Below are 23,372 nucleotides of genomic sequence, written 5' to 3' on the forward strand. Positions count from 1 at the left end.
TTTCATTTTAAATAAAACGCAACGTGATGATATTAAATATATTTTCCTAACGAAGATAATCATTTATTTAAATGAAACTTTTGTCAAAGTTTCGTTTCTTATTTCTTTTTCCCGTTTTGTTTTTGTTAATCTTTTGTTTCGGCTGCTTTATCCGTTCGCGGGCCGCCTTCTTCAACCTCATCGCCCGCTGGCTCTTCTTCTTCTCAACCTTGACGTTCTGCCTATGTAAGTCCGCTTGTGTTTTGAGTTTATGAAAACTCCTCATCTTGTGCTGACTCCCTTCTCTTGCCGTCAATCCTGAATAATCTTCTGTATTATCCCTGGGTCTTTGCACGAACTTTCCAGCTTCTCGCCTCTGAACATTATTGTGCTCGAATTTTCTCTTCTTCATGTAACTCTCGTCTGGCGTGTTTTGTTTTCGTTTCTTCCCCCTACGTCTGTCTTTGCTTTGGTCGTTATCTTGTGTCTCTTTCCTTGCTAAGGGATTATTCGCTATAGATTTTTCTAATCTCTTTTTCCTTGCGTTTAAAGCTGTACGATCCTCTATTGAGAATGAAACTATTGGCCTCTGAAATAATAAAGACAATACTATTAACACACTAGTCGGTTATTTTGAAAGGATTACTTTCCGCACGTGGTCAACTAAACCCCGCTGTATACAAACTCCGCTGTATGCAAACCCCGCTGTATACAAACCCCGCTGTATACAAACCCCGCTGTATGCAAATCCCGCTGTATACAAACGCCGCTGTATACAAACCCCGCTGTATGCAAACCCCGCTGTATACAAAATTTAATGATCATCAGTTAATTATTTAATGAAAGTAACAAAGAGATAAATGAAATCCCTTTCGAATTTATAATATCAGTTAAAATGCGTTTGTTGTCAGTCGGATCCCGTTTGTAATTTCAAGATATCCTATAATTCACTCACGTTATTCTTGTCGAAAATATCGGGATTGTTGTTCAGTTTTCGAAGACACGCCAACGCGTCCTCGTGTCGCATGAACATCACGAAGCCGTATCCTTTGGATCTAAGTATAAACATCGAAGGAAAGTAAAATTACTGCAAATCAGTCCACGAGAATGCGAGAATATTTTTTTAAAGTTTGGTCCCCGATTTCACGTTCTAGTGAAGTTTTGATTTTATAAAATACTTAAACAATATTACTGAGACATAGCACTGGAAAACGAGGAAGGGGCTGGATCGGGTCAGGGGCGGGGGACGTGTACTGACGGGTGCTGGCCGTCGCGCTGCAGCGGCGCGCGCAGGTCGCGCATGACGCGCGCCTCGGTGATGGCGGCGCGCGGGGCGGCGCGCGCGCACGTGCGGCGCAGGCGCGCGTCGTCGCACGCCGCCGGCAGGTTGGACACCACCAGCCGGTAGCGCGACACGAACCTGCGACCGGCCGGCTACGTGAGCGCGCATACTTTTGTACGAAGGAGATTAAACATTTTTCATTGTCATAATATTTTGGCGTTACGTTGACTGTGCCGTATTGGGATCTGTTTATTTATTTTCTTGTAATTATTCAGTCCACGACCGGCGAAAATACTTTGTTAGTGATTACCCACCTAAAGCGTAAAATAAATATATAAACCGCTAGTAAAAAAATTGATCAAATATATAAGATTATAAATGACCTGTTTAAGTTCTTCAACATCTGTGTCTTACTGCGCTCGAGGGCGAGTCGCTTCGCCATGTCCGAGGCGGACACGCCCACTGCCGCCTTCGTGCCCGCCACGACCACTTCGAACAAAACGTTCGAGTATTACACGCTAATAATATGTTAAACGTTGAAAATTTCAAATGAAGATGAGATCTAAAATTTTTTAAGAAATAAATCTCAGATTTAATTTTAATTCATATTTTGAGAATATAGCTAAAAAAATGAAATAGTATTTAATTAGTATAGTATAGTAAAAATATTCAAAAAATAAAATGAAGAGTTTAATCAAGATTATTTTTTATATTTGCCGGGAGAGCAAATGACTGAGAGTGGAGTACCACCTGATGGTAAGTGGTAGTAGAGTTCAAACGCGACGACGGCCAGTACAGTCGGGAAGAATGTTCTGCACTAGCCGCCGATAGATAAATATAAATAAATAGATAACATGATTTACGCATTTATAATATAATTTTATTTATTTATCACACCTAAGCAATCAGCAATGACAAAATATTGTCTTCATTCACCAAAAAGTTTAAACATTTCCACCAACCTCCTTCCTTGACTAAGTACAAGTTCCGGTTGTCCTTGGGTTGCTTCTTGTTCCCCGTGCCGAGGTTGTCCCGTCGCAGCGCCGGTCTCACCTGCACGGCCTGCCCCTCCAGCCGCAACTCGGACGCATCTAGAGACAGGAAGCGTTCTGCATCCTCTTTGTTCTGGAAGTTGTTTAAAATTAATATTTTAATTACAATCTAATGAAAAGGGATGTCGAAAGTTCCATACATAAATAATACTCTGTCAAATTCGGTACCAACTGTTTTTTTTAAAATGCGCAATAAAAGAAATATGTCAACTTAACATTAATTAAAAAAAAAAAGATAATTGTCATGCAATATCATAAATAATCAACAGCAAAAATCGATAATCGATCGAATATACCAATTATAGTGTCAATATTCGAATCGATAATCAAAATGCGACGTTGCCGCATTCCCCAGTTCTATCTGAATATAATATAACTTTTTTTTATAGAATAAGAAGGCGGACGAGCATATCGGCCACCTGATGGTAGGTGGTTACCAACGCCCATAGACAACGGCATTGTAAGAAATGTTAACCATCTCTCATGTTCTCTCTCTGTCATGTTCCTTGTGCCTTTAATTACACCGGCTCACTCACCCTTCAAACCGGAACACAACAATACCAAGTACTGCTGTTTTGCGGTAGAGTATCTGAGGAGTGGATGGTACCTACCCAGACGAGTAAACTTACCGTAAATTTAACAAATCCAGAACCTTTTGAATGTTCGGTCAGCTTATCGACACAGATGAGGGCGTATTTCACGGGGCCCGTCCTCTCGGCAAAGGTCCGCAGCTCGTCATTGTCCACGCTGAACGGTACGTTCGTAAGAAACACCGTGCAGCCGTCCTCGGCGTCATTCAGTTTTATCCTGTAACATACGTCGCGATAAATAAATCGATTATAAAATCTTGCAGTGGACAAAACTAAAACTACAAACGGTCGACGAACTAACTGTACTTATTTATACTAATATTGTAAATGCGATAGTAATTATATAAAAAAATATAATATAATATATATATATTCTTATATATATATATATTGTTCTGCTGTGAAATTATATGTAGCTAGTCCGCTTAGCGGATACCATTTATATCAAACATAGCTTTTATTTAAATAATTAATATATAATGATATATAGTTTTATCATTATCATATCATATCATATCATATCATAGTTTTATCATTTTATGTGAATTTTCGTTTTTTTTTTTTTATTAAATATAAAGGTAGGCTAGTGGCCAACCTGGCGGTAAATGATCACCGACAGACATTGACATTGTAAGAAATGTTAACCATCGCTTACCAACCTTGGGAACTAAGATGTTATGTCCCTTGTGCCTGGTAATTACACTGGCGCACTCACTCTCCAAACTGAAACACAACAATACTATGCATTTCTGTTCAGCGGTAGAATATCTGATGAGTGGGTGGTACCTACCCAGACAGGCTTGCACAAAGCCCTACCACCAAGTAGTTTTTTTTTGTATTTTTTTTAAGTAAGATAAAAGTTAAACCTTTGAAATTCAGGCTGTGTACTTGTTACACTTTTATCGTCATCACCACCATCGTCGTCGTCAACCTCTTTATCAACGTCTTCATCGTCCTCTGATTCATCATCTTCATCTTCATTCTCATCATCTTCTTCGTCTTCTGACTTTACTTCATTATCTGAATCAGATTCATCACCATCCGATTCATCTGTAATAAGTAATCATATGAGCAAAATGACTATATAAATTGTCTTTTGTATCAAATTATTTGTAATTATTTAGTATATATAATCTCTTTAGACTAAATATTTTGTCTTTGAATTATTGTCTATGTTTAGTACTATAAGCAGAGAGGATAATTATTGCACGAAATGGAGAGGAAGGTTAATCATATATTAACAGTTACAATACCACTCGTAACCTAATTGTATATATTACTTGTTGTTAACCCTATGACGTATCAAATGCATCACTGAACCGACTAACTTCATTGGACTTTTTTGAAAAGACAATTTAAATACCTTTAATTTCCTGTTTAACGTCTTCAGTTGAAACATTCATTGCGTTGTCATCATCGTCACTATCTGACTCCTCCTTCTTAACATTGTCTTGCATTTCGACCTGCTTGTTGACAACATGCTGCATATATTTATCTTTTGCTATTGCCCAATCCACTGATATCGGTCTACCTAAAAATATGTCATTATTATTAAGCTATACATTTATTGAGACTACAATAGTAATACACTAGGAAATATTTTATAAAGGACTTGTTGTGAGCTCTGTATTATAGATAGAATATCATTTATCACGGGATAATTAAATAATTATATGTTTTAGTTTGTGATATAAATGTTACAACTAGGATTTTATATTACAATGCACAATTTTTTAATGTATTTTAATAAAGTTGTTAATTTTTTTTAACCTAAAACTATAAATTTGTTCAATTTTATTATTAATATATTATTTTATAATAAAATTATATTTGTTAATGGGAAACTAAAGTGTATGGAGGAACAAACAGACCACTGCATCTTTGTATTTAGTATTCAAACAAACAAAGCTAGGAAGCATCAAATTTATAGAAAATAAATTAATATTCTCACTTCTCTTCTTCTTCAATACTAACAAAATAAACTTATGCATAATGAAATTTTACTGCTCAATTATTTACTTACCCAAAAATGGTTTCATATTTGTTTTCAAAATTGCCTCTGTAGCCATTGGTACATTTTTAAAATGTACAAATGCACACCCAACCAGTTTTCCATCTGGTTTTTTTAATAATTTTACTTCTTGAACTACACCATATGGATCAAAATGCTCTTTCAGAGACTCCTCCGTCGCTTTAAAAGATATATTACGAACTATCAGACGAGCTCTACGATTAAATCTTGTTTTGTCCTTTTCTTCTTTTGACGTCGGTTTAACTTCTCCGTCTTCATCTTAAATAAGAAAAAAAAAGATCTTAAATTTCAATTAATGTAGCTGTGATGACTGAATTAATTGACAAAGCATATTTTCTCCGAGGTTAAATACAAATCTATACAGACATCACTGTCTTTTACACATAACTACATGCTTATAATTGACATTATTCTCATCGCACTTGCCTGAGAGATAATAATTTCTTACATAAAAGACCAGTACAATTAAATCAATTTCTTCTCTTCAGAAAAGAGGAGGAGGCCTTAGTTCAGCAATGGGGGACTTTAATAGGTGGTTAAAGTGTTCATGTGGAGTATTCACATTACTTAATCATATTAAATAGCCCATTCCACTTCCATGGAACCCTTAACTGTACATTGTAATTTATATATCCTATTATTAATTTCTATGATTGGACAAAATTTTGTCAATTACATACCTTTAATATCTGGTTTAGAGTCATCTTTAGTATTGTTAAATTTCTTTGGACCATTATTCTGTATATCTTCGTTATATTTACGCTGTGGGACTGCCCAAGAAACATATATAGGCCGACCTTAAAGGAAAATTAAATTATGTAGTTTGCTTATATAACTTAATCAGTTTGCTTGTAATCCATAACCATATATCCTTTTTTATCTCATGTATTTATTTAAAGATTGTTTTACTTCTAAGATATAAAAAAGGGGGATAAATAAAATGCTAAATATATAAAAAAAATATTGAAATAGGTACCGAGAAAGGCTTTCTTGTTTGTGGCAGCTAGGGCTTTATTGGCCATTGGGACATGAGTGTAGTGTACGAAAGCACATCCGACAAGCCTTCCATCGGGCTTCTTTAACAATTTAACCTCTTCTACGGTGCCGTATTGTGAAAAATATTCTCTGACATTTTCATCCGTAGCCTTAAATGATATGTTTCTCACTATTAAACGAGCATTTTGGTTAACTCCATCTTTATATTTCGTGTTACTTTCTGAGTCCACATTATTATCATCTTCAGTCATTTTTGTAAAATTATTATTGTACGTTTACGCACACGTTTAACAATGGTTTAAGATTATAACAAAACTTATCGTCATTAAATAATATAATTCATGTAATTTTACAATAATTTTACGATTATAGCCTATACTTCACAAAATAAATCTGTTTCGCTTGTATTTTAACTCGCGCGGCTGCACGCGATACGCACATTGTTTTCAATATTTGACATTGACTATAAAATAAAATTGACATTTATCGTTGAATGTCAAGATTATAAAAATCGCTATCAAAAAATATATGAAAATTATTAAGTAAAAGGAAATTGCTTTATGTTACTAAGGTTTAACAGCTATAAAAATATATTTATAATACTTCATCATGCTCCAATAACTCATTAATTGAATTTATAATTTTTGATTATCGATATGATTTTGATTTGTCGATATTCAATTTAAGCTCTATCCCCCAGCTGATTGTCAAAGTTGACAAATGAAATATTTTTATTTAGATTCGAAGTAAGTTATAAATTCTACTAAATAATAACATCTAATTAAAATGAATACACGTTATATATTTCACTCGCTAAGCAGGCCCGTGATTTTGAATATGTGTAAAAGGCATAAAGGATACAAGATTATAAAGCGTCCGGACCCCAAAACTTTAAAAATGCCTAACCTCAGTGATGCGCCAAGTATAATGGATATAATTAAAGAAAAAGTGCGATTAAATGGGCCGTTGACTGTTGCCGAATATATGAACATTGTTATAACAAATCCTACAGAAGGTTATTACATGAAAAAGGATGTTATTGGTGAGACAGGAGATTTTATAACATCACCGGAAATTAGTCAGCTATTCGGTGAGATTTTAGCGATTTGGTTCTATGCCGAAACTCAGAAAATGTGTCTTGGCAAGCCACTCCAAATTGTTGAACTAGGACCTGGAAAGGCTACATTATTGATAGACTTGTTAAGGGTAATTAACTTTCCACTCTCATACATTTTAGATTATTTCAAATTAAAGGATTGTAAGATTTCTCTTTTCTCTACAATTTCACCTCACCTATCACTCTAAAGTAGTTACTTGTTCAAGAAGGTATATTATAAAAATAGAAGTAGTTTTGTGATCACATTCGCAAACCCTATTACCATTTATCCACACAGTTCAAATTAATTTAATAATAGTAAATTATAAATAAACTATAATTTTTAATACCACGGCTACTAATAAAATTAGCAATAATTTATTTAATCACATTTGAAATAAAGCCAAAATGAGTTGTGATTAATCATTTTATTGCTATATATCTGTATACCTTTTATCTTATTACCTATTATCTTTTATACCTTTTGAAAAACTTATTAATTATTATGAAATATTAGAAATAAATGTAGTCTGAAGTCAATTTTTTTATTGTTCGTCTTTAGAATGAGTTTAAAAAATAATCAAATATATTAACATTTTTTAGGTATTAAATCGTTATGGATACAAAGCAAATGATCTTAGTCTTCATCTTGTAGAGATATCATCAACAATGCAGCTGTTTCAAGCAAACAGGTTGTGTGCTACTCACAGAGAGACAGACTTAGAGCTACCTCATAATTACGAGGTAAATTCTACTTTGAGCTATATTTTAAATGAGTCTCATATATAAGTATCTTATTGAATAAGCAATCTGAACACCAATAAGAAAGATAAAATATGATTTAACAGAGATTTTTATTTTAGATTAACTTTTTTTATCATTGTTTGTATGTCTATATTATAATTATTGTCTTATAAAAATATTACAGTTGACACAGTATTAAATAAAAATATAGGACCAACTTTTTAATAAATACATTATATAATGTAAAATAAATTTTAATAAATATATTATAAGATTTACAACACAAGTACAACTATGTGAATACGCATTTACATAATGATCATAGGACCCAATAATATATAATAATAATGTGTAAATTCTAGGGGGAAACAGTGAGTGGCATTAAAGTCTACTGGTACAATGATCTAAAAAAAGTGCCAAACAATTTTTCCTGGTACATTGCCCATGAATTTTTTGATGTCTTACCCATCCATAAGTTTGAAGTAAGTAAAAATTATTATATACTACAAATCTCAGGAACAAGCCAATTATATCAAATTGTTTATGTAAAAAGTAACAGCTATTTAAAATCCTATAAAATTTTAACAAGGAACAATTTTTTTTACAACTTTCAAAAGGTAAATTTAAGCTCATACTCATTACGCCACGACAATGCAAAGCAGTAAGTAATACTTTAAGCAGATTATTAAAATATTGTCGGAAATATTATATTTATTGAATTTTGAGCTATTCTTGAGGCGTTTTTATTCTAATAGTAATTTTATCAATATTAATAGTTAAACAAAGACTATGGTATCAATAAATTTTTAAATAACACAATAAAATTCTAGTAAATATCTTTTGCGTGTGAATCAAATTTCGGACACAGAAGCCCGACCGTTAATGTTCATCGCATGTACAATGTACTTGAAAATTTACATTCATAAACTTCTTGCTAAAAAAGGGAGAGGAGGCCTTAGTCCAGCAGTGGGACATTTACAAGCTGTTACTTATAACTTTTTGCGGCATACGGCTTAATTTTAGTAAATGACATGTGCAGTGAAATTGATAAAGCATATATATTGGTGTACAACATGAATAAATGCTTACTTGCTGGTAGAGTTACTCATATATGCAAAAATATAGGTACCACCCACTCATCATATATTCTACTGCTAAACAGCATTACTTAATATTGTTGTGTTCCGGTTCGAAGGGTGAGTGAGCCAGTATAATTGCAGGCACAATGGACATAAAATCTTAGTTCCCAAATTTCTTGGCGCATTGGCGACGCTAAGCTCGGGTAATATTTCTTACAGCGCCAATGTCTATTGACGGTGGTGCCCAATAACCCTCAGATGGACCATTTGTAATTTTTCTAATTTATTTAATTATTAAGTAATACTAATTTTGCAGAAAACAGAAAATGGATGGCGGGAAATCCTTATAGATCTTGAGAATGAAAAATTGCAGTACAGAATAGCAGCCAATGAAACACAGTCTGTTCGAACGCTGATCAGACCGCCCTTGGACGCTGGAGACAGAATGGAACTCGAAATCAGTCCCAGAGCTCTAGGCATCGCCAGACAACTTGCTACTAGAGTAGACCAATATGGAGGTCTTGCATTAATAGCTGACTACGGACACAATGGAGATAAAGGAGACACTTTTAGGGTATTTTTGTTATAATTTAAATTATTTATATATATATATATATATATATATATATATATATATATATATATATATATATATTTAAAGAAAAATAGTATGTGTAGTATATCAGACAACTGATATACTACACATACTATTTTTCTTTTGTAAATATATACTTATATAGATAATTACACCCAGACTCAGGACAAACAAACATGTTCATGCACACAAATGTCTGTCCAGTATTAGTTAGTAGTAACAATACAATTATTATAAAGATTGCGATATTTAATGAGTCACACACATATATCAACAGAGCTTAAATCTTTTTTAGAAAGCTAAAATGCTCAATCGCTACATTTCTGTTTCACACACTAGCATAAGCAATTTATAGTAATCAGTTATTATTTAGGACTATGTATGATTTATATTCTTATAGAGCTAATAGTTACTTGGTCCTAAAGTATGTACCTATATACAAATATATATATACAGTGATTTATAAAATAGGTTCTAGCAGTGACTTTCTTGAATTAATTTTTAATAATACCATGTCCCATGACACAGCTGGCGATTTTCACATAAAAGCCTTTAGGGTTGCAATGCAAAATCTATAAAAAAATATATGATTCAATTAAACATAAATACTTTTTTAAGGCATTTCACAAACACAAAATTGTAGACCCGCTTGAGAACCCCGGTGCGTCAGACCTAACGGCTGATGTGGATTTTAGTCAATTGAGGATATCAGCGTCAAAGTCACCAGGAGCGGAGAACTATGCTGTAGTTCTAGGGCCGGTCAAACAGATGGAGTTCTTAGAACGAATGCAAGCTGGTGTTCGATTACAAGTAAGATTATTTATATTTATGAAAATTAATGCATGAACTTTGCACATATATTAACATTTTTCAGTTTTCAAGATCAGTGACCTAAGTAACTTATTCTAGATTATGTTATAATCACTGCCGGTGGTTTCATTGCTAAATTTCTATGTACTAAGATATCTTGAGGAGAAGGTTTTTGGAGCTTGTTCCACCATGCTGCTCCAATGCGGGTTGGTAGAATACACATGCGGCTGAATTTCAATGACATTAGACACATGCAGGTTTCCTCACAAGTTCGACATAAATTATAAATACAAATTAAGCACATAAAAAACCAGTAATGCTTGCCCGGGTTTGAACCCACTATCATCGGTTAAGATTCATGTGCTCTTACTACTGGGCCATCTCATCAAACCTTCTTCTCAAAAAGGGAGAGGAGGCCTTAGCCCAGCAGTGGGATGGCGATAGCGACTGATCAGCACATTATTGTATATATTATTGGATTTCTATTTTAGACAAAGTTATATTATATACATAGTTATTATACCGCCCGAAAATTTTCTTCTTTTTTCTAAGATAATATAGAATAGGCATGATGACAGTATTAAAGAATTAAAAAATTCATGATTTTAGAGAAGAATCTATTTTAAAAGGATTCTAAAAAATGATCCAATTTTAATATACACATTGAGATCAATAAGATTTTTAGTAAAATAAAAATATAAAATTCTACAATCGGCCATTTTATTTGAAACACCAATCAGAGCGAATGACGTCACGCCTCAGTATCTATAACCGTTTCTCTTGAACAGTTGTTGTCTTAACGCGTTTCAAAATTAATTTTGCATCATTTAATTAGTCGAGTCGTTGGTTATTCGCGTTTCGCTATCAATGTTGGAACAAGGTTTTGTTAAGGCAAATTCCTCTAATTTGCACAGGATTTGTTACTGTTAGGAGAGTTTTTTCATCAAATAAAGACTTTTGCTTATCTGAATTTCAAAATGTTAAAACTTCCTTGTAAGTACATTTTTATTTATCTTTAGTGTTATGATAGGTTTTTTTTCTTTTAGATATATAGTATTACTCGCATATGAAGAGCCCTAATATAATTACCAGTAAGAACTTTTAAGACAATATTTCATTTAGCTCCACTAGTACTGAATTTGTGAATTTACATATTTACGAATACTTCTATAAATCTAAATATATAATAAATCTTTATGAATCTCTGCCTCAATTTGCAATTACTTCAAAATGTTCTGTAACCATACTTTCTTTAAATTGCTTTTCACATTCTTCAAGAACCATCATCTTTCGTTTTTTACTTATATATGGTCGTTCTGCTTCTGTAGATTGTTCTTCGATCTGGTTGGCATTCGAATGTATTTTTACATAGAGAATGCACACCACTTGTAAACTTTAGAATTCATTTTTAACCTTAGGAAATACACAATACTTTCTGCCTTTCTTCGTTGAGTATTGACTTGCCTTTCTTCGTTGAGTATTGACTTGCCTTTCTTCGTTGAGTATAGACTCAATACAACGTTTACTGTCGTTTACTGAGGTGTGACGTCACGTTCAGGCGCCATGACACTTGCGGGTGTTTTCGAGCGAAATTTAAAATAGGTAAATGAAAATACAATTATTTGCATAAACAGTTAGTTTATTACTGAAATAAAATTATATTCAGTAATAGTAGACGTGTACCTACATTATAGAAGGTTATTTCAAAATCGGTCATCATGCCTATTATAAAATGTCAATTATTTTGTTTTAGGTGTTAATAGATAATGCTAAGACCGACGAAGATAAAGAAAAAATCAAGGCAGCATATGAAATGCTGGTCGACCCAAGCAAAATGGGGGAAAGATTTAAATTCATGGCATTTTATCCGTCAGCAATGGCCAGCATATTAGAAAAGATACCCCCACTAGGGTTCTCAACTCCTTAACAGTGAATAAAATGTTATCCATACCAAAATATTCGATCTATGTCTATAAGTTTGTATTTATTAGGAATAAAACAATATAATAGTAAATATTAGATTTGATTTTGTTTTCTTTTTATTTTCAACCAGTATCTCTATTGACAAACGTAAAATATTATGTTTCAAGAGTACCGTCAGCACAAAATGTCGCGATGTGTATTCTTTTTTTTATTTATATACTTTTATATATATACATATTTTAGTGAAACATTTTAAAGTCAAGAAAATAATCAAGTATGTGTAATTTTGATATTCAAAACGATATTTTTATTATATATTAGCATACTACTCTCTAAAACTTAGAACTTTACTCAGTCTGAACATTTAAGTGTCTTTTTAGCACACCTGATTGAGACTATTGTTTCCTATAGAAGACAAATTAATAAAGCCTCTTTTCACATAAGAATGATAAACGCCTAGGTTTCTACATATACCTTTATTGGCAAACATTTTATCCTTTCACTGAAATATAATTTAAAAATTTGACAAAATTGAGATAAATTTTGGAGATGAAGTGAAGAAGAGACAAATCAACGTAATAATAATAAATAAATTATTTTTATAAAATGAATCGATTCCTACTTTAAAAATCAGATTGTAAAAAAAAAATTTCAACAAAATGTCAGGAACAACACTGATTAATATGCTTATAAAAAATATTTCTACTACTCAATCGTTTAATCTTAGAGATAATTTCATATTGTAATATAATTCTTTTGAATACTTTGGCTTCCTACTCTTAATTTCTCTCTTAATAATTATTTTCGTATTTCCTCAATCTACTGTTTCCTTTGTCTGGCCAAATAAGACAAAGAAGCCAAAGTATTTATAGGAAAGATATTTAAATATATAGATATATTTCCAGACAAAGAAAACAGTAGTAACATTTTACTGTATTTAATCTTTTATTATGATGTCCTCCAGACCGGCCCCGGCTTCCAATATTAAGAGGGATCAGCCAACTGCGCAGGACATAATATATTGCACCATTGTGTGCGAAAACACAGGTGCACTCTCTATTCCCTAACTCTCATAATCCGATGGGACGGCAATCCGACACGACAGGAAAGAGTTCAGGCGCAGGACTAACGGCTTTTACGTGCTTTCCGAGGCACGGCAGTGAACACACTTCCAACTTGCAGACTCCGGGCTGCTATTGAGAATTTTCTGACAGAAAAACCCAAAGACTTTTTATTGGCCCGACCTGGGAATTGAACTCAGGACCTCCGGGTCTGCGGCCTGACATCTAGACCAACGAGGCAGTCATCAATCTTTTATTATAATATATATTTCTTTAGCACTGTCTTCATCACCACTTGTATCTTCCATATTTGTTTCATCAGAATCTTCAGACATCATAATATTTTCTACATTCTTCTTGTATTTATTCACACCTTTCAAGCATTGATTTTCGGTAATGTTATGAGATAACAATCTTTCTAAAACTTTGTTTTTATTAATGGGATTTATACCACATTTTTCAAATCCCTCCAAAATGTTTTCAGTGATATTGTTCTCTATTTTGCTTAAAAGATTTCTTAACATTGATGGAAAAAATATTTTAGGTATAGTGGTTTGTGTTCTGCCGTTTGTTTCTCTCCATTTACAAAGTATCTTCCTCCATTTGCTTTTCAAGTCACTGAAAACGGCAACATCCAGTGGCTGGGTCAGATGAGTTGAGTTTGGAGGAATGAAAACAAATCGAATATCATATTTATTACATTCTCTTATTAAATCTATGGACAAATGAGATGAGAGATAGTCACCTATTAAGATTTTTGTCCCAATTTTATCCTTAAAATATGGAAATATAATTGATGTCATCCAGTCTTTGAAAGTTATTGTATTAAACCAGCCGGAGGTTGTGCAATTATAACAACATCCTTTAGGTCCATTTAGCATCCAGGTATCATAAACATTTTGTGCTTTATACACTACATATGGAGGTAATAAAGACCCATCTGCAGCAGCAGCAAACATTATAGAGGTGGATCCTTTTGTATGATTCATTATCCTTTCTGGGTATTTTACACATCTCTTTATTAATGCTTCTTTTCGAGCTGGATCATCCATTAAGTTAGTTTCATCATAGACAACTATATTTTTCTGTGAAACTCCCCGTAATGATCTGTCTAACTCTTCAATATAGTCTTCAATAATCTCCGAGGAAACAGTTGCCCGTAATCTCTTTAAATTCTGACTTAGTCTTATGGTTATTTTATCTGTGTGCCTTTTGAGAAAAGCATTTATGTAGTCGGGGCCTGGCATATTATCATTAAATTTATTTATGTTTCGTCCTAACCCGTCTAAGTATCCCTTTATTAAAAATCTAATATCAATTGTTTCTAAGGGATATCCCCATTCGGAACACAGATTTATATATTTAATTAAATAATTCTCCTCTTCTGGTTTTAATGCAGTTTGTCCTCCTTGTTTTTTCATTATAAATGTTTTATGCCGATGTAAAACTGACTTTGTGATTTGATATTTAGTGGCTATTTCTGCTAAAGACTGATGTGTTTTGTTATACTCTTGAAGTGCTTCTTCTATCAATTCTTGATCATATTTTTTATATATTTTTTTCCCAATAGGTTTATAGGTCCGTGGCATGGTGAGTGGATATTTTAATATATAGTATAAAACAATATCTGAAAAAAAACAATAATTATTTATATATAATTTAGTAAAAGAGTACTCTTTAGAGTAGCCTAATTATACTATGATCATTTTAATAAAACTTTTAAAAATATCTAGTCAAAAACAATTTATCCCTATTTACCTCAAAATAAATTTATAAAAACACATAAATCATCCTAAAAAAATATTGACACATACTTTCGTATATTTTAAAAATGAATAATATGTTATTTATAGCTCTCTCTTGTTTATTATTTAATGAAACGCTTAAAATTATACTTACACAGTAATCACTATAATCAAATGATTACATTCAGCTATTTATGGGGGGAATATAAATGTATATATATATATATATATTCCGTAAGAAGTTTGACGTACTCTTTATCCTAAGAACTTCTCCCGTAGCAAGTATGTATTTTGTTTTAAATTATTTTTAAGTCATTGGAGAAGTGGCAACTTTAGGTTTATAGTTCTAAATTCTAATATGATTCTTATCACCAACCAATGTTGACAGTTCTTGAGTTTTTATCCTTAAAAGTAAAGTAAAAATCCTTAAAATTAAATCAAACTGGAATTATGTGAGATTTTCATTCTTTTAGTTTGAATTTGAAATGTTCATACATTTATAATTAAAATACCGCAAGTACAAAGATCATTAGAAAAGCGTCAATGCAAGTGAACGGCTAAAACGAATAGTTACTTTTTAAATTTAAAAAATTTTAAAATTTTATTTTTTATAGAGAATTCAGTTATTTCTATTTCCTAATATAACTGATATCAGCATACGTGTAAATTATGTAGTAGGAGTAAGTATTTATCGTTAGACTTATAATACGGACCGCTACACTGATAAACTGTCGTGACAGATTACTAACTATTATCTATGACAGTCACAGAGTGAGATTGTCGCGAATAAAATTGAACCAGCTAAAAATTATATTGTAATAAATATTCATTTTAATCACATTTTCAGCCTCTTTGTTTGAAGAATGTTTTTAATGAAATCTAATTAAGAAAAAAAATAACTAAAAATACAGACTTCTTAACAGATAACTATTATATTTCCGCACGATATATTTAGTAATTTCACGCTGTGATGAAATGTCACAATTTCAGTGGATTTGTGCCAATGATAGAGAAATCTAGCAATGTGAAAAATTGTGATGTTCATGCAATTCGTAATTTGTGATAGTAAAAACGTTTTGTGTTTAAACGGATATATTTATCAAACTGTCTGTGGCAGAAAAGTTTGGGTGGAACAAAGAAATCGAGTTGGATGATTTAACAATTTTGATCTGAGGTAAGGGGAAAGATATTCTTTTGTTGCGTTTTGTTTTATTCCGTCGCAGATTTGCTGATGTGATATATCCCCAATTACACCTTCTGGGTGTGTAAGGATATATTTATTTATATCATCCAAGGAGAAAGTTAACCTCGGAATAATACTATTATATAGATAAATATCTGATTGTAATTGCGACAAATTGAAAACGAACTTTCAGATAATGCGAGAATGGATCTCAAATTTCAAGTATAATTTTTCAGTGATTCTATTATTTGATGGTATAATATTCTATACATTTAAATATATATGAATATTATGTGAACTGTTATGAATCATAGTAATATGTTATTATAGTAAAATAAACTATCAAGATACTTAAATTTCCAGGCTAATAATAATGGATGAGGAGAAATTAGAATATCAGTAGCATAAATCTGTACTTCTGGGTAGTTTTATTATTTGCAAAACAAATTGTACATATTTTCTTTAAAAATAACAAGTCTAATAATTCATAACTCACCAAATTCAAAATTAATACATAATGGACTTTGTCAAGACATAAAAACATTTTTTTTACAAACATAATTCATTTGTCACAAGAGATGCAAGCAAATGACTTGACCTGTGTGTGTGTCTGAAATATGACAATGAAGATACAGTAGTAGAATCTTTTTCATTTTGACTAGATTTTATATGTTCTTAACAAATACCATATCTAGTATAAATAAATTTATTATAATTTTTTAATGGTTTTGTATTGCCATAATTAAATATTTGTTTTTTTTTTTTTTTTTAAATATAATTAAAACATGTTATATTATTTAAATATAAATCTCTTATTGTAAAATTAAGAATTAAATTGATAAAATAATTGTTCTAACATTTTTGTTCTCTCTTGTGGTATAATATGTGAGGAGAAAACTTTATACTCCTTTTTTAACGTGAGTCTTGGACAATATATATTATAGTAAGTATATATATGTATATATAAAGATCTTTTGGATGAATGTAGACTTAATATTATTCCTTTAAAATACAAGGGTTTTTATGCATACTATTTTTATAATGTAAATTGATAAAATAATCACTAAAAGAATGTAATTCTTACGAATACTGCCTTTACGGTAAGATACATCTGAATATATAATAAATTTCTGTAATAAAGTTGATGAACATGAAGAGGCATGTAAACTGTGATGACGTATGTCTGTTTTTCATGGTTAATTCACAAATTGATAAAAATAATTGAAGGAAATACCACTAATGGTGATATATATGATAGCTAAATGTCGTCCTATTTTTTGTATTTTTCATATAATTCGATTATTATTTCAAAGAAAGAATATTAAAATAATTATAAGCTTTATAAAAGATAATCCATACTGTTGTCAAACTCTGTACCTTACAAAAAATTAAATATAATCCACTGTATTTGTAAATATTGTCACTTATGCTTCTATGATTTTAAATATCATTTTTATCAATTATGAATTACGGTCAAGTTTCAAGCAATAGGCCACTAGTTTTATTATTCTTCGAAATTAAGAAGCATGTCATGCATTCCTTAAAATTCGATTTTTAAATTATTTATTTTATTTTCTTATTCTGTTTTTTATGTATTGTTTTTAAAATTTACGATATTGTAATTAAAGCTTGAGGCTTTTTTTAACCTAGGAACTTTACAGCCTACAATATAATGCTGTTCAAAGTTATTAAATTAGAAACGAATAGTATGTGGCACACACAGGCAATAACTTTCGGCTTAACAAATCGAACCCGTAATTATCTGCGGGATAGACAAAAATATTTTTAAATATAACAATTTTATTTTTTTATAATTTTTTGTGATCGTCAAATTTTTATATTAATTAAAAAAATTGGTTCTTTGCTTTCATATAAAAGAGACAGAGAGAAGGTATTAAGGAGAGGCGCCAATAGCGCAATGGTTTACGACTCGCTTAGCGATGTAAAAACTTTACGCTATTATCGTTCCCACTGTTAGCTTAAGCTTTACGCTTAATTGAAGGGGTTTTATTAATGAACATTATTGTCTAGTAATTCTTTAAAAAAACGACCATTGCTAATATTATTTGAAAAAATACGTGAATCACACACATGTAAATCGTTTACACGAGTAAAGTTGTGATGGTTGCGTTTCACATAAACAGTCGTCCCGGTTATTCACCTACTCTATATACCAGTTATAAAACACCAAGCGAGATTTATTTGTTTCCAAATATATAAAGAGTAATTGTACACTTTCGCGATCATTTGCTTTTTGGGTTATATAAAATTGAAAAATAATTTTTTTTTAAATGTTCGTTTTACGGCGGATTTACATTAAATATTACTAAAATCAACCCCATTAAAGTTTCGTATGGGTTTAAAAACCCCAACGTTTTTTTTTGTTTTGCGTACACCTTTATAAAAAATGTTCAAGACACTGGATTGACTTCCGTAACCTGTATGAAAAAAACAATAGTTAAGATAAGAATAAAGAAAGCGAAAATTTTCCGGCGAAAGTTTTGTAAAGAGGCAAATTCGAGCCATTTTTAAGGCAAATAAAATAATTCAAGTTGTAATTATTCGATAAATAAATAGTGCATTGACCTTGTTAAAACACGAGTAACACTCTAGTAATTATCTATTATATTATAAACTTACATAAAAACCTGTTCTAGAATTTTATAAGACATTGCATCATTTTTTGCAACAAGCCCATCTAATTAAATCAGTAATTAATACGTAACAAACATTTTCATCTTTTGTTTTTTTCTTAATGAACCTTTCTATCTTCTTTGACGTTGTTTGATGTGGTGGTTTGATTTTCCTTGCTTGGTCAAGAAATTAATAACATTGCGATTTAATTTAGTTATTGCAGTTTAATATGGCTTTAATATAAAGTAGGTGTTGTCATTACTTGTCTACGATTATGTGAAATAGAAATTGGTAGGTATTCATATTAAATTAAATATAATTCTCTTTATACTGCTGGACCGAATTTCTTGCAGCTAACGCTGCAGGAGATATTATAGTGGCGTGTTAGAGATATATATATAAACACTAGTGCACTTTGTATTTGCTCAATTTCATTATCAGATGGCACGGCCATCCGCCACGATCGGAGGGAGATCGTGATCTCCCTAATAAGCTAAGCGGGACCAACTGCTTTACATATTTTTTGAGGCACGAAAGTAATACTACCAACTTCCTATCTCGGGATTGGTACTGAGAATATCTTCATAGAAACCCTTAATAACCAAAGTTACAAGTAGTAATATATATATATATATATATATTATAATATATAATTAAACCACAACATCAACAAGGTAGACTGACTTAATGCTTTATTGTGAATATATTGAACAACATGCGGACTTCTTGTACAAGAGAAAATGTTTTCAGGCTTTTTAACAAATGATAAAATATATTATGAACATAAGTTTACTTATAAGACGATTTAAACAGAAATACCAATCAAATGTAACCTTTTTTATATTAGTGTGTTTTTTAGCATTTTTATAGTGTAAGGGAGGTAAAAACAACTTGGAGATTAATTTGACAATACTTACCAGCTCAAAGTCAACCTACTTAGATTTGACCACAGCTGATCATATTCCTGTTACTTTTTACGACCACGTCTGCTCCAATATTTATCTGTCCAGTGAGGTGTAATTATATTAGGCGTTTTGTCAGTATATTACATTGAGTAAGCAGATCAAACGGGGCTATGGCAAATGTTAATAATAAAACGTCGAAATTACAAAAGGTACTTCAACTGTTTTAAGTAAAAAGTGTATTTCTTTAAGTATCATATGTCCTGCCTAAAAAGCCTAAAGCCTAATAACGAGCTAATCGCTCTAACAGTTCAATTGTTTATAAATAAACATAATTAGTTATTGAATAAATAATTGCATAATTTTTTCACATATATTTTTACTTTTCCACTAGAATTCCTTAACTCTTATATGTTTTATTCGGTACGATAACGAGACGACGCCACTTAACCTACTCCCGTGTTTACTAATTAAATACAATAATACTACATGTATACTAGTTTTGTGAGGCTTTCGTTGATAAAAAAAAAACTGAATCGTACTAGTGGCTTCTAAGGTAAGGCCGCAGGAAGGTGAGGTCCTGGGAGCAAACCCTGGGTCGAGCCATTAAAAAATTATCATTTTTTGTCAAGTAATTCTCAGTTACAATCCGGTGTCTGGAAATGATCTTAAAGCGCTGGTTCCGCGCCTGAACACTTTTGTTTCGGATTTATCGTCCCATCGGATTATATAAGAGAGAGTGCACTTGTGATTGCAAACACACTTGTGCTCAATAATATGTCTTGAGCGGTTAGCAAGAAATCGGACAGGAGGACGTCATAAAATATATATGTAGCGCATTAGTGTCGAGACGAGCATAGTTTCCGGTTAGTTTCGATATAAATTGGAACGTTCTGAACCGTCAGTAATATAAATTGGCATGATAGATTTATAAAATTGCTTATCTAAATGATTACTGTTCCAACTTATAATGTTAAATATCATTTGAATAATGCCATTTATTTACTTAAATTTATATAATCATTCGCTCTTGACTTCGTGTTAAGGGCCTTTCTTAAGACAGTCTGGGTAGGTACCACACTCTCATCAGATATTCTGTCATACAGCAATATTTAATATTGCTGTGTTGCGATTTGTAGGGTGTGTGAGCCAGTGTAATTACAGGCACAAGGGACATAAAATCTTAGTTCCCAAGGGTGGTGGCGCATTGGCTATAAGCGATGGTTGACATTTCTTACAATGCCAATGTCTAAGGGCGTTTGGTGACCACTTATCATCAGGTGGCCCATATGCTCGTCCACCTTCCTATTCTAAAAAAAAAAAAAACTGTGACAAGTCATTCGGGCGAATAGTTTAAGTATTTCGCTTATTAATATTTCTTACATCTTGGTGACTTATTTTCTTTGCTTATTATTCATTTATGCGATCATACCATATCTTCATACAAATTGATACCCATAATATTAAACATCAAGTCACAAGTTTAGTTGCAACTATTTCAACTGAGATTTATCCAAGAAATTGATATACAAATGCTGTATAGTAATTAAAATATAATAATCAATAAATTGTTTTTATATAATAAAAGTTTCATGTTTTTTTTAATTATTATTATTACTTGATATAAAGCATGGCTGGTTGATTGTAGGACGTATTCAAGGTCATAATAATTCATGCTTACAGGTTATAAATAATATTATAATTAAAAAAAAAACTATTATAAGTCGCAAAGAAAACATAATTGTAAAAATTGTAACAGAGTGCGGATAAAATTTGTGTCGCGCATCATTACCAGGTGTTTCGAGCCACGGGGCTAATGACCTTTGATAAGGCAGCGAAACGAGAAATCAGTTTGTTTGCGAGTTCGTTATATATATAAATATTACCTGGTATGAAACAGGCAGAAACATGTTCAACTTAGATCTGGATAGGCTAACGATTAGTGCCACTTTGGCCTATACCTAGTCAAGCCGTCATCATGAAACAAGTACGATATGATGATTAACTCAAACCGCGATTAGGTCACATATATTGCATTAACATAGGCATGCGGTAGATTTCTCGACACGGAAGTACCGTGCAGTTGGTTAGTCCTTGAGATAGGGCGCCGTGACCGCGATTTGTTCTGGAGATGATCTTCACTAAAATTTGAAATGTTTAATTATTTCGGACAAGTAATTGTGATTTACGCATTGATATATTTAGATTTGAAATTGTGATTCTTAATTCTAGGACGCCGATGACTAATATTGATACTTTTTTAATGTAGTTCGGACTGATTTGTAATTGACTTATAATAATATATAATTGTAAACTAGTTACAAAGCCTCGTATAGCGGTAGTACAGTTAGGATCAAACTAGTGCGTTGTACTGCGTTGCGACAACTGAGCGATGACGCTCCTTCTCGTTTCTTACAAATATTCATGCAAAAACAAGACGCTATGTCAAACGGTACGCTGCGACGCTGACGATGCAGTGCGTAATCGAAAAGGCGACAATTGAGACGAAGCGAGTGGAGGCATCGTATCTCCGGAGTGGTAACGCGATGAAGTGCAGTATTGTTAATATTGTTGTTAAGATTGTCATGACACACCACACGCTAAGCGCTATGACGCCGTAGTATCGCCGTCATTGCGATGTGTCACCGCACAATTCGCCTGGCTCTCAATAGGTTGAAATCGAAACTTTTCGACGACGCAACCCACTGGAAATTCCCGTTTGCTCTCACTCTTATACAAAACTTTTGTTTTCTCCTTGCGGATGTCAAATTGCTGTACAAAACGTTTATTAGTTGGCGTTTGTTAATGTTAATAACCTACCAGCTTCCGCCACAATAAAGCAGTACTCAATATTTGAAGAATTGTGAGAACGATTTTCCATTTATTCGCGTGAAATTGAAATCACCCATCACACACCCATACAAACACAATAACACAATTTTCATTTCATCCAACTTTTTGCAAGAAACCCCGTTGTACTTATTTTAAAAAGTAAGTAATTTATTCCCAAGCAAACTTATGATGTTCTTTATTGAGTTAAGGAATTGATATAAAAAAATAATAATAATACGTCGTTATCATTAAAAATAATCATATTCACATATTTTTTAGGGTATTTTATCGATTTTGTTATAAACGATGAAAATTTTATAATGTTTATTAACGTTTAATGTAAATACGTCTTCTATAATTATATTAAACATTAAAATATAGTAATATGTAACATAATAGTCCCGTCAAATTAGAGATAAACCTGGGAATGAGAGATAATAAGGTAAAAAACTCGTATACAAGTGTACATTTTGGCGTTCTACATATTGTCTCATAAGTCTCTAAAAATGTGTCTGCGTCTTAAATTATTCCAGGTCAAAGGTCACAAAAATCGGTATTTCGCGTTCATCTCGGTTTCTATAGCTCCAATGATGTTAACATTGATAATAATATGATATAATATAACTAGACGTACAAAGAACATGTTCATAATTGTACTTGCATCACTATATCGAAGGTCGAGTGATGAATTTCCTCATTTACCGACATTAATAGCTATCGGAACGAGTAAGATTAAGACTTGAATCCATTTCCTGAAACTACTACATTACCTTGTTAGGTATATGATATAAAATATAATCTGAATTACATATTTATTTGGGATTATTACAATTTATT

The 23,372-nt window shown here is 31.9% G+C and overlaps 4 protein-coding genes across 6 annotated transcripts in view; 2 read left to right on the forward strand and 2 right to left on the reverse strand.

Annotated features, from left to right (window-relative positions):
• Nucleotides 1-24: 24 nt before the first annotated feature.
• Nucleotides 25-6,383, reverse strand: LOC126776774 (RNA-binding protein 28). Its single transcript, XM_050499525.1, has 11 exons — nucleotides 5,912-6,383; nucleotides 5,616-5,732; nucleotides 4,927-5,193; nucleotides 4,267-4,434; nucleotides 3,770-3,953; nucleotides 2,943-3,120; nucleotides 2,224-2,386; nucleotides 1,645-1,750; nucleotides 1,238-1,399; nucleotides 935-1,034; nucleotides 25-568 (listed from the first exon to the last, which is right to left on the reverse strand). The coding sequence occupies exons 1-11, from the start codon at nucleotides 6,180-6,182 to the stop codon at nucleotides 68-70; spliced, it is 2,217 nt and encodes a 738-aa protein (XP_050355482.1). The 5' UTR covers nucleotides 6,183-6,383; the 3' UTR covers nucleotides 25-67.
• Nucleotides 6,384-6,659: 276 nt separating this feature from the next.
• On the forward strand, nucleotides 6,660-12,269 carry LOC126776832 (protein arginine methyltransferase NDUFAF7 homolog, mitochondrial). The gene is made up of 6 exons (XM_050499665.1): nucleotides 6,660-7,137; nucleotides 7,631-7,771; nucleotides 8,134-8,253; nucleotides 9,167-9,424; nucleotides 10,064-10,255; nucleotides 12,009-12,269. Exons 1-6 carry the CDS (start codon nucleotides 6,718-6,720, stop codon nucleotides 12,180-12,182), a joined length of 1,305 nt encoding a protein of 434 aa, XP_050355622.1. The 5' UTR covers nucleotides 6,660-6,717; the 3' UTR covers nucleotides 12,183-12,269.
• Nucleotides 12,270-12,862: 593 nt separating this feature from the next.
• LOC126776829 (uncharacterized) lies at nucleotides 12,863-15,709 on the reverse strand. Of its 2 annotated transcripts, none has more exons than XM_050499660.1 (3): nucleotides 15,645-15,709; nucleotides 15,139-15,388; nucleotides 12,863-14,866 (listed from the first exon to the last, which is right to left on the reverse strand). In XM_050499660.1, exon 3 carries the CDS (start codon nucleotides 14,826-14,828, stop codon nucleotides 13,485-13,487), a length of 1,344 nt encoding a protein of 447 aa, XP_050355617.1. In that variant the 5' UTR covers nucleotides 14,829-14,866; nucleotides 15,139-15,388; nucleotides 15,645-15,709; the 3' UTR covers nucleotides 12,863-13,484. The 2 variants fall into 2 exon arrangements, with proteins under 2 accessions (XP_050355617.1, XP_050355616.1); XM_050499659.1 differs by lacking the exon at nucleotides 15,645-15,709 and adding an exon at nucleotides 15,480-15,537.
• Nucleotides 15,710-15,909: 200 nt separating this feature from the next.
• The window catches only part of LOC126776729 (E3 ubiquitin-protein ligase UBR1), a 39,593-nt gene continuing 32,130 nt past the window's right edge, over nucleotides 15,910-23,372 (forward strand). The window contains exon 1 of one of the 2 annotated variants that reach the window (XM_050499426.1): nucleotides 15,910-16,158. The gene's annotated coding sequence lies outside the window, so the exon portion shown is untranslated. The remainder of the gene's footprint in view (nucleotides 16,159-23,372) is intronic. The other variant, XM_050499425.1, reaches the window with a different exon arrangement.

This window comes from Nymphalis io, chromosome 21 (assembly GCF_905147045.1).
Source record: "Nymphalis io chromosome 21, ilAglIoxx1.1, whole genome shotgun sequence".
Lineage (NCBI taxonomy): Eukaryota > Metazoa > Arthropoda > Insecta > Lepidoptera > Nymphalidae > Nymphalis > Nymphalis io.